The 12,094-nt window shown below is 40.6% G+C and overlaps 1 protein-coding gene across 1 annotated transcript; it reads left to right on the top strand.

Annotated features, from left to right (window-relative positions):
* Positions 1 to 9,062: 9,062 nt before the first annotated feature.
* LOC137434143 (leukocyte elastase inhibitor-like) lies at positions 9,063 to 11,624 on the top strand. The gene is made up of 3 exons (XM_078785732.1): positions 9,063 to 10,272; positions 10,538 to 10,795; positions 10,912 to 11,624. The coding sequence occupies exons 1-3, from the start codon at positions 10,087 to 10,089 to the stop codon at positions 11,317 to 11,319; spliced, it is 852 nt and encodes a 283-aa protein (XP_078641858.1). The 5' UTR covers positions 9,063 to 10,086; the 3' UTR covers positions 11,320 to 11,624.
* The last annotated feature ends 470 nt before the right edge of the window (positions 11,625 to 12,094 follow it).

Genomic DNA, 12,094 nt, shown 5'->3' on the forward strand with positions numbered 1-12,094 from the left:
TATCCAGCACATTTTTGAGTGTGTATGCTGCGGTAGGAGAAACGTTGGCTGCCCGGAGTTGATGAATGCTTTTCCACTTCAGTTGAATTATGCTCAAACAGTTCCTGCCGAGTAAGGAAGGGCCCTTTCCAGGAATGACGATCAGGGGTAGGTGAAACTCACGGTTATCGTAGCCCACCGTGACGTCACATGTACCGCAGGGAACAATCTTCTCACCTGTGTCGGTGGAGAGTCCTTTGGTAGTAGGTTTCAGATGGGGTCAGTCAGCATCACTCCACAGGTTTGTGAAAACAGCATGGCTGATGAGCGAGACGGCCACACCAGTGTCGACCTCCATTTGCAATGGTCGATTGTTGACGACAACAGTGGCAAGAAGAGGGTCCCGCTTATGGTGAGAATCAATATGAAACAGGTCACACGATTTCGAGTTGTCGGAAACAGTTCACCTGATCAAACTCAGGTTCCTCCGAACCGATAAACTGATGAATCTTCTTGTCAGCAGCTTTCCCTTTTCCCGATTTGCCAGTGATGCAAGCTGGAGCAATATGGCCAGTTTTCGAACAGAAATGGCAGGTCGCATCTTTGAACCGACACGTCTCCGGAGGGTGCTTTCCGTTGCACCGAAAACATTTGTTGTGTGTGTTGAGACTGCACTGGCTTCTCACGAGGAGCCTTGTTCCAACGTTTTGGCTGATCATGATCCAACCGATTCACAGCAGGGCTGGTACCAGACGAGCGAGTGGCACCGATGCTTGTGGCGTTGCGTTCAGCACTTTCCATGGAAATGGCGGTGTCTCTGGCATTTTGGAACGTCAGTCTTCTCTCAGCAATCAGGCGTCTACGAGTGCGGTCATCGGACATGCCAACCACCAACAAATCGTGGAGCATGTCGTCAATCATGTCCCCAAATTCACACAGATGTGACAGTTTTTTGGGGTGTGCAATGAGGTCTGCGATCGACTGACCTTGCTGCTGTCTGCACATGTAAAAATTAAACGGACACAGGATGACTGAAGGAGATGGATTACAATGTTCCTTCAAAGCAGCCTTGAGCTCTGCATGCGTGAACTCCTGGATAGTCCGAGGACGAATCAGGTTTTTAACGAGTGTGAACGTCTCACCCCCGCAAACGGACAGGAAGACGGTCTTCATCCGGGCTTCAGTCGCGATGCCGTTCGCCTCGAAGTAGTAAGACAACCGCTCAGAATACGTGTCAAAATCTCCCTCATGAGGGTCAAATTCATCGATATGGCCGAAAGAAGTCATGGTCTAGACTCTAGATGTTTAACCTCGTCACCATGTAAGGTATCTCGACAGACTACGATCGATTGTAGTACACGTTTATTGACTCTCCCGATACAGGCCCCGATTCACCGCAGCGCCATCCGAGCTGGGGCGTAGGGATACAACGGTGAATGTTTGCAGCTTCATACATGACATTGCTTTCGCTTACCAAGCCACCTGTTCCTTAACAACGTTTCTTTGGAGTGCTTGCTCGAGTGCTTAAGCCACTGTCTAGAACTCTACAAGCTGATTGGTAGGTTTATGAACCACACCCATGGCTTATTCTTTGAATACATTTCCAATTTATTTTAAATTAAAAATTACACTTAAAACTCTCGTACTGAATCATTACGTTCCAGTTATGATATTGTACACCGCTCCTTTCCTATGCCATCTCCAGGCATTGCAAAACGTCATTGCCGGGCACCGAAGTGGGCTCGGCAGTGACGCACGCTGAAAGGGAGTACTCCGTTTTCACTCTGGTTGTTGTACACTGCACCTTTCCTATGCCATCTCCAGGCATTGCAAATCGTCATTGCCGGGCACCGAAGAGGGCTCAGCAGTGACGCACGCTGAAAGGGAGTACTCAGTTTTCACTCTGTTTGTTTGTTTTCTTTCTTTCTTTCTTGTTTGTTTGTTTGTCCGGGCGATATCTCAGCCATCCTTTGAGCTAGGAAGTTGAAATTTCGGCACAGTAGTGAGCAAGTCCTTTGTCAAAAACAGTATTTTTTGTTTTTTAATTAATCAATTAATTGAGTAGTTATTTAATTATTAGCGATTAATTAAGTACTTATTTAATTAATCAAATTTCCTTTCTCTCCTGACCATTAACTCAGGCACCTTTTGAGTTAGGAAGCTGATATTTGGACATGCCAATGACCAGGTGATTTGGCTGCAAAGGCTATTTTTGATTTATTAATTAATCAATTAATCAATTAATTATTTAATTATTAATTTTATTTTTTTAAAGTTACAGATTCTGATGAAATGGTGGTGGTTTATGTGTTCTGTGACCGAATTGATTGATAGTTTAATTTTTAAATGATTATTATTTATTTATTTTCATTATTAATCATTTATTTATCTTCTTTCTCATTTGGCCAATATCTCAGGCACCTTTTGAGCTGGGAAGCTAATATTTGGACATGACAGTGACCAAGTGATGTGGCTGTCAAGGATATTTTTGATTTATTGATTAATCATTTCATCGATTCATTATTTATTGATTAATCGATTAATTATTTATGATTAATCAATTAATTATTTAATTTTTTTATTAATGAGTTATTTAATTAAATTTCTAATAGATACATCTTCGGATGAAGCACTCGTGGTTTAGTTATGCTATTAGCCAATTGATTAAGAAAATATTTTGTGATAATCTTTTATTGATTTTAATTATACAATTAATCAATCAATTAGCATACACCTCTCTATGAGCTGCATGCCGCGCTGTAGGATATTGAATTATTTGGCATGGGGGCGGTGTACTTTGAATGTATGTGCACTTGTTTTCTTGTTTGTCAGGGCGATATCTCAGCCATCCTTTGAGCTAGGAAGCTGAAATTTCGGCACAATAGTGAGCAAGGACTTTGTCAAAAACTGTATTTTTGTGTTTTTTGATTAATCAATTAATTGAGAAGTTATTTAATTATTAGCGATTAACAAAGTACTTATTTAATTAATCAAATTTCCTTTCTCTTCTGACCATTAACTCAGGCACCTTTTGAGTTAGGAAGCTGATATTTGGACATGCTAATGACCAGATGATTTGGCTGCAAAGGCTATTTTTCATTTATTAATTAATCAATTAATCAATTAATCGATTAATTATTTAATTATTCGATTAATGACAAAAAAATTTTTTTCCCCAAGTTACAGATCCTGATGAAATGGTGGTGGTTTATGTGTTCTGTGACCGAATTGATTAATAATTTAATTTTTTAATGATTAATAGTTCCAACGCAAACAAATACGCATAATGCATGTGTGTGTGTATTTTTTTGTGTGTCAATGTTAGTGTTTTTTTATTGTTTTGTGTATCAATCTTACAAGATTGTTGACACCGACAGTGTGCCTGTCTGGAAATGGATAGTTTTATGTGGATGGGATTGAATATGCAGAGAATCCGTAAAATAAAATAGAAATAAAATTTGATTATGAACATTATCTCTTTTGTCAAGGGAGATGGAATATAAAGATTTGATGTGCTGGGTTATGAGCAGCCATTAATTAAATAGTAAAATTGTGAGTAATTTGGGGATTCCATTTTTTGATAGAATTTATATGAGAATAACAGCTATTTATGGATATGAGCTTCATAAAAGGAAATGAGGGAGTACAAAATTATCCAAATTTGGGAGAGGTCTTACACTGACTTCCCAGAATACTCTGCTCATGGATTTATATATACTAGGGCATGCCCGTACTATATCTATATCTAAAATTATATCCCCCCCCTCTATTTACATGAAATGGTTTGGTCCAAAGCGAACGGCTTGCGAGTACGGTGACAATCCCCCCCCTCTATTTACATGAAATGGTTTGGTCCAAAGCGAACGGCTTGCGGAGTTTGGTAAAGAAATCGCCATAGCGTGCCCAAACGCGCAGGAAAGCGAAAGAATCGCAAATTAGTTTTTATTAGTTTTAAAACATAGTTTAACGCCAACATAGCGCCAACATAGTTGTGAAATAAATGAATACGCTCTCAAATGTGCCGTCCGAGGCAGAGTCTGTTCGCCACGTTCGGCACACGTGATAGCTCGCTGCTCTCTGATTGGTTGAATCGTTTTTTGGACATAGCTCGGTAACTACTTGTCCGATTAATTTCAAACCTTGAAAAGGCACATCCTCGGGTCCCCAGCAATATACCTGGCAAGTTGCAAGTATATCGGACCCGTTGTTGTCGAGAAACAGCGGTCACAGACAAACAAACAAACACACACACAGACACACAGACACACACACACACACACACACACACACAGAGATTACTGGAATTATAGATAGATATATATAAACTTGAATTTTATCAGCATATAAATTGTGCTGCATGTATGGATGTGTATTAGGCATAGATGATATGGGAAAATAGTAAAGAAAATCTTGCTGATTGGAACTATTGTGAGTTTTAAAACGGAATGCATTGTGCATCTTAAACCAAGGGGCAGACATGAACGCGCTGTTACGTTATTTATACTCAGAACGCGCTGTTACGTGTACCTGCAACATATTTGTTAATCTCGCACACCTATATTGGCATACTGGTGTCAGTAGTACTCACTGGGTGCATAGAAATGGATGAGCAACAGTTAAGGGGGTGTAAAAAAAACACTTACTTGGATATTTTCTACAAAAGTAGGGGTTTCAATAAGTGGTACCATACACATGGGATTCATCAAATTAAGTTTTGGAGTTCAAACAAAGTCACTGGTTAACAGATGGGAATGGATAGTAAATAAATTCTTCGATGCTGGGTAAATGAAGTGAGATATTACAAAGACTTATTAGAGCTATTGTTCTTCCTTGCAGCAGTGGGAGAAAATTTAGATCCAACATAATGAATCTATAAATGAATGTGATAGGGATAATATCCTCAATTTGTACTAATTATTTGATTGTGGGTAAAGGAATTAATTAATCGTAGTGGATTGTTAACAAGCAGCCTGAAATGTCCTGAGAGTGTGCATCCATGTAATCAGAAATCCCAGATTTGTTTTTTACAAACAACATTTTGGTAGAGATCTTATGTGGACGAATACTTGCTTGGTAGATAAAAACGGTACTGCATGTTGGCAGCCACTTCAGTGGCCATTTAGGCTGAACAAATAGGAAAAAAACTGTAATTGAATATGTAATTTACAGATGAGTATTTGGGAAGTAAAAAGGGAATTTATTGATTTGGGAGACATTTTTCGAAGGTTTATTAAAGTGTTGCAATATGACATTTGGCAAGGAAAATTATTGGATGGGAAAATTAGATCTGTTTATAAAATGAGTTTTGTTGACCCATTGAAGTTAATTCTTTGAATTGTTGTTTAATTAGCATGTTGAGTTCAAATTGGAAATAGTTTGGTAGAGCTTTGGTTAAAACCTTTGGTTGCAGTGTTTTGGAACAAATTGATAAACCGTAGGAGGTTGATAAGAATAGAAACAAATATGGACCTAAAATAGAAAGATTGTTATGATGATATGAATAAATACTGAGATTAAAAGATTAAATCAAGTGATGTTGCAAATGAAACAGTAGAATTAAGATAATGGCATAACGACAATGTTATGAGTTGTGTCAATTACAATATCAGTGAACTCATATCACCACGAGTGACACACTGTTAGGAAAAAGAGGGAAAAGAAAAAGTGGAGAGGAATTATGGTAATAATACATTATGTTTAATTTGTTGGTTTGAAAAAATTGTTGTTGGGAATTAGGTATTCCCGTTTGTGATTGTAATCATATACAATGCTATTCTTAGTTTAGTAATAAAATACATACCTGATTGAATATTATTTGTGTGACGCATATAAATGAATATAACTTTTGTGTTAAGGAAAAACAACAAATTGTTGAATGTGAAACTGTCGGAAGATATACATGATTATGCTGATTTCATGGTAAGATGTACCCTATCTGATTCAGTGTGTGCGGAAAGCAGATTCAGATGTGACTGAGCATAAGGATAAGACGAGATCACATTTTGGAGGGATTGCTAACGGAATTGGGAAGAAGTTCGAGAAAGAAAATTTGTGGCTAAAAAATGAAGTTAATCGTGGCATACACCCTCTTTCTCAAAGAATGATGAAGACATTCTCCCGTGTAACTTGGAGATGAATGCTTACCTTCACCAAGGAAATTTATGTGACCATTTGCCTGGATCACACTGCAACATATGAAAGAAAGGCGATCACTTACTCTTGTTCGAAGGCTTCGAACATTCACCACATCAGAAGTTGCAGGACAACGACATTTTACCTGCAACCTCTGTGAAATGCGGGGACATATGTTATTACTTCACCAACGTCCGGGGAACCAGCATGGAGCTGCAAAAAACGGCTGTGCCCTTGTCACAACAGCTGTGCACGATTCTGCTGGTTGCTCCTGGTAAGGACCATGAATGACCTGAACACCATGGTCCCAACATCATTGTGGATGCATCCGGCATCCCTGTTCCACATCTTGCTGGCCAATCAACGTCACACCAATACTTGCTGCCCACTCACAATGAGGGAGGAGGCAAGTCGACTACAACTGGGTGAAGGCCTTGTTCAGGAATTACTATGGTTTACAGCAAAAAGTGGCAAGCTATGACTCCGAAATGTTACCACAACAGCGAAATCCTACACGAAGTAGTGCAGGAGCTATGAAGACATTAGGAGAAAATGTTTCATACCAGGATTCAAACACAAGTGATCAGCCCTTCCTTTCAAACAAAGTCAACATTTGTGTGGAGGCAAACGTTTATTGCCAGATGGTGCAGATGCTTTATAAAACTTGAAAATGAAGTGAAATTGTTGTATCTTGGTGATGGTGAAGTGTTGTTTTGAAAATATATTTGTGATGCAAATGCAATAGATTGAACGATATGGAAGGAGTCAATGACCAACGAAATGTTTTGTGATTCTTGCAGGATGACGGTGTATGCCCAAGGGAATTTGATTACCAAAGTGACTGATTATTTACTTATACTTGTAATGATGTTTACTTGTAGTGATTGATTGTTTACTTATATTGATGTTTAGATTAATGGTTAATATAAACAAAAACAAAAAGATGAGGGAATTGTGGAAGTGTAACTCAGTGTAACTTATTAATTGGCACTGGTAACTTATTAATTAACCTGGTAACGAAGCAGATACATTTTACATGCAAACTCTGTGAAAGACGAGTTTGTAAATGAGTGTCAGGAATGCGCCCGAACATGATAATCTCTTGTCCACCTGGTCACAGCCCCTGGCTGAAGCACCCTCCTATCGTTTGGTAAACGGAACTCACAACAGGAGGGGAGCGAGCTGATACCAGGACTTGGTACATGCATGACCTCGGGGCATTAGCGGAGAGGGGATTAAGTCCAGTTTGTCCATATAAACGAGAGCAAACGTGGAGTCGAGAGAACTTGCTACCAGAAGCTCTGACCAACGGGAGTGGCAGAGGAACATCAGCCGAACGAGAAGGACCATGCGAAAAGAGTTAACCTGATCCATTATATTATGCGGTATTATTTGGTAAATGGAATGAAGTGAATAACCAGTTAATAAACCAGACCTTTTGTAAACCTGTGTCCGGTCATTGGAGTCCTGTGAGTCTCTCCGCTACAAATTCTCCGACACCTGCAACTCTGCCTTCCTCAAATTAGTTCGGACCTCCAAGTTAAAATGTTTGGCCAATTTCAAGAGGTCCGACTTTAGTAACGCTCGGAACTGTGCCTCACTCGGTGTTACCGCAAAGTTCTGTGCCACAAACGCCATGGTGACTATCGTTAACACCTGTTAACCTTCACCCAAGACTTTACCCCAATTTCCCCAAAAATTTACCAATTAATACTTAATTAATAAATTTTAATTAATAAAAATATTATTTTATTATTTTATACAAATACACTTTTAGATCCCGGACGTAGACCCAATTGCGAAATCGTAATTTGGACGAGCCCCCAATTCTGTTACGTGGTCCCCTCGGTGACTACCTGGTCTCGGTGACCCCCGGACCGTGAGAGGACCTTCGCCAGAAAGTAGTATTATCTATGCGCTTTCGCAACGCAATCCCTATGAATTCCACCCAAGAGAAACGGATGTTCAATGATATATTTCCAGGGTAAGGATATCATACAATTTCAAAGATACAATCACGGATATTTTCCCCGAGCAATCAACCACAAACAACCATCAACAATTCCCAATCCACAATCAATTCCCTATATGATTAAGATGGCCATCTTATATATGTGTGTCCACTTCTGTACTCACGACCCCCTTTTGGTCTCTGCCCCTCACAATGTCTCTGGGCCCCTCCTGACCAAGATGCTGGTCGGCGTCGCCGCACTCGGGCGGTTGAACGAACCCCGGGTGGACGTGTTTCCACCGGGCAGGTATCGTACCAGGCACCGCGGCTGCAGCCCCTCGTAGCCACGCGAAGCGGGGACGGTAAAGCAAGCCAAAAGCCCCACGCCGCTTGCAAGGCGTGTTAGGCCCCAACGGGCGACCCGTACGCGTCTGTTTAGACGGTGCCGCGAACGGTGCCAGACGCGGGGTCGATGCACGGCCCCACGTCAACTTGACGTCTCCACCGGGGAGGTACACGTCCCGGTAACTCCTCTCGCCAGACGGGCTTCGGAACGCCGCTTTTCCACGCGGCGCAAGGTCGATCCCCTCTTTCGTCGGAGCGGGCGAGGGAAAAGAATACTCGTCGCTTTTCTTCCTCGTGTCTTTTCCTCTTCCGTTTCCGGTCACTTCCGTTTCCGGACACTTTTCAGAAGGGCTCCTGACCCTCCAACCACAACAACCCTTAATCTATTACACATGGATAAGCAAAGACCTGAATGGTAATTCACATACATTCACATAAATATGTAACACATATATCACACTGTTTGTGATTCTTCACATGATTCATGATGTGATGACTCTTCACTGTTTGTCCACCATACCACCCTGTGAATAATGACTTTCCTGAAAGAAAATGTTCAGACATTTAAGAAAATGTTTGAGAAATCTGACAAATCATGAATGTTGTTCTACAAAATAGGAAATGCACTTTTGCATTGCAGGAACAATCCTCATATGACAACGGGTGTTACTCCAGCTGAATTGTTCTGAAAAAGAAACCCCAGAACTCGTTTGTTTATGGTCAAACCTTGTTTACAAAGAAGGGTAGAGAGTAAACAAAATGCTTCCAAGGTTCAACGTGATGGTCCGCACCCTAAATTGAGATTATTTGACACATCAGCTCGTCCATGTCAGAAATGTGAGAGGAAGGAAGGAAAAATGGATTCTCGAAACGATTGTAGCTATTAAAGGTGTGACGAGGACTAAATGATTCGATTTTGGCGAAGATCCGAATCTGGATCAAAGAATTGTTTTTAAGCGATTCTTCACCATTGAGAGTTGGAGCCAAAAACGATACAATAGCATGGTATTTCAAAAAGGTGTGGACAAGTTATGATGAAACTTGGTGGATGAATTCGTTAAATGACAATAACAAGCCGATTATACGTATTTTGGTTCAGGTCCAGCCTATGTGTGGGATACAAAACGTAAACTGCTCAGCCAGGCAGAGGTATGCGTCCTACCGAGTGCCGTTCTAGTTTTTAAGCGATTCTTCACCATTGAGAGATCAGGTCAAAGACTTTATAGTCGCACAATATATCAAAAAGTTATGGAGGAATTGAGACTGAATTTGGTGGACAGGTTCGGTGTATGACACGGATGAATGGATTCGATTTTGGTGGATTTTGGATTTTGGATTCGATCTGGATTGGGATCGGAGAATTTTTAAAATGACTTCATCATCGAGAGATGGAGCTAAAAACAAGAAATAACACAATATTTCAAAAAGTTATGGACGGATTAGGACAAACCTTGGTGGATAATTTGGGAAGGTGACATGAACAAGCCGATTAGATTTTGGTGAAGGTAAGGATCCAGATCCGGCCTATCAGTGGGATACAAAACGTAAACTGTTCAGGCTGGCAGGGTTATATGCCCTACCGAGTGATGTTTTGTTTTTGAATGTGTGATACTTTTCGTTAATTAATCACCGGTGATGTTTGTACGGTAAAACTGAGAAATAATTTGATTACTGAAAAAATGTGGAACTATGGTTCTAAAACCATCTTTCTTTCTCTTGCAGGGAAAATAACAAACATCCTCTCCAAGGGTGTTATCAATTCAATGACACGGATGGTCCTTGTGAATGCCATCTATTTCAAGGGGAAATGGGAAAATACGTTTAAAACAGAGGATACGCGTGAAGCAGACTTTTTCCTGAACAAGGTTTGGCCTCGCATTGCTTTCAAAAATGAAACACCATTTTTGGTTTTGTCCAGAATTTCTTCACATCCTGTTCATCTATTTGACAAGTTCAATTCTAATGCTGTATTTTAGGGGAGATGAAAGCAAAATCTTTTTACTTTTGCAATTTGCATTTTCCAAATTACTTTTCAATGCCAAACGAAGTTGTAGAATCAGAACATTTGAGTGTACATGTTAAACATCTTCTCAATGACGCAAACATCATTATTCTTCCCCTTGCAAACAGAATGAGACCAAAAAGGTGCAAATGATGATGCAAGAGGCCGAATTCATGTATGGATCCATCGAGTTGGAAAAGAGCGCACCTCAGATGATGATGCAGCAGCAGCAGCAGCAGCAGCAGCAGCAGCGTGTGATGTTGCAGCCAGTTGCACTTCCTGAAAACTCTGTGCACATTCTGGAGCTTCCCTACATTGATAACGAACTGAGTATGCTGCTTCTGCTGCCTTCATCCATCACTGATGACTCGACTGGTCTCAAGCAGGTAAAAATGGTGTGGGTGTACAGGTGTGTTAACTGCATCATGTCAATCTATGCCCATGTGAGAAAAGTACAACAGTTATTCATGCCATTTAAATGTTTGCTGGTTGTTCCAAACAGCTCGAAAAGGAACTGAACTTGGAGAAATTGAGAGAGTGGACACACTCATCAAAAATGTTTAAGAAGAAACTGGAAGTGTTCCTGCCAAAGTTTCGTTTGGAGACACTTTATGGGTTGCGGAAGCCATTGAGCGAGTTGGGCATGCCGGATGCCTTCTCGGCAAAAACCGCTGACTTCTCGGGGATCACCGGAAACCGAGATCTCTTTGTCTCTGCCGTCGTGCACAAAGCCTTTGTAGAGGTCAACGAGGAAGGTACAGAGGCAGCAGCTGCAACAGCTGTTGTAATGATGCTGGGCTGCATGCCTACTCCACCACAAATTGTTCGGTTTGATCATCCATTCCTCTTCTTCATTCGGCATAACAGCTCGGGTTCCATTCTATTTTGGGGCCGTTACACATCACCATGAGACAAACAGTTGATCGCTCTTTGTTTTTTGGCACTTTCACAATTGGGAATGATACGTTGTGCTATACGTTATGCTAGATTTCCAGCAGCAGCAACTTTTAAAGGGCTTTCCTGACATGGTAGAATAATTGCAATTTACTAACTGCATTCCGCACATCTCACATTATATTGCTGGGAAAATGGAATCATGGGATTGTGGCTTTTACACTCTAATTTTGTCATTTGCAAAACAAAACAAATAAATTTCCTTATTCTTCACAAAGTTTGCCAATTGGATATTTTTTTAAAATTCTTATTTCTTCCCTGTGTCTGTTTCTCTGCAATCACAGCAAATGCAAATTTCATGTTTATTCAGTTCCTTATCGTGCAAAAGGTTCTTTGAAAACTGTGCTGAGATAAATAGGAATGAACAAGAAGGTGAAATGGGGGAGCAAACTTTGTACCTACAAGTACAAGGAGATGGGGAGAGGTGACAAGGAGATGGGGAGAAGAGAGGAGAGGTGCAACTTGATTGAACATTTGCTGAACATTGCATTAACCATCTTGTGCAAAAGTGTTTTGATTCTCAGAGATAGAGATCCCCATCGAGGGATTATTGACACTATCTAGACTCCAGAAGGATGGTTCACTCTCCTTGAATATCCGTGCATTGTTTATGACAAAGCTTCTCTCTCTGCAAATAAGAAACTGGATCATGTGTAAACCAAAAAATAATGCTGCTCTGAGTTCCAGCCCCATTATTGCGTCTCTATGTCCTGCGTGGGGGATATTCCTCA

Source organism: Myxine glutinosa, chromosome 10 (assembly GCF_964187855.1).
Source record: "Myxine glutinosa chromosome 10, kmMyxGlut1.1, whole genome shotgun sequence".
NCBI lineage: Eukaryota > Metazoa > Chordata > Myxini > Myxiniformes > Myxinidae > Myxine > Myxine glutinosa.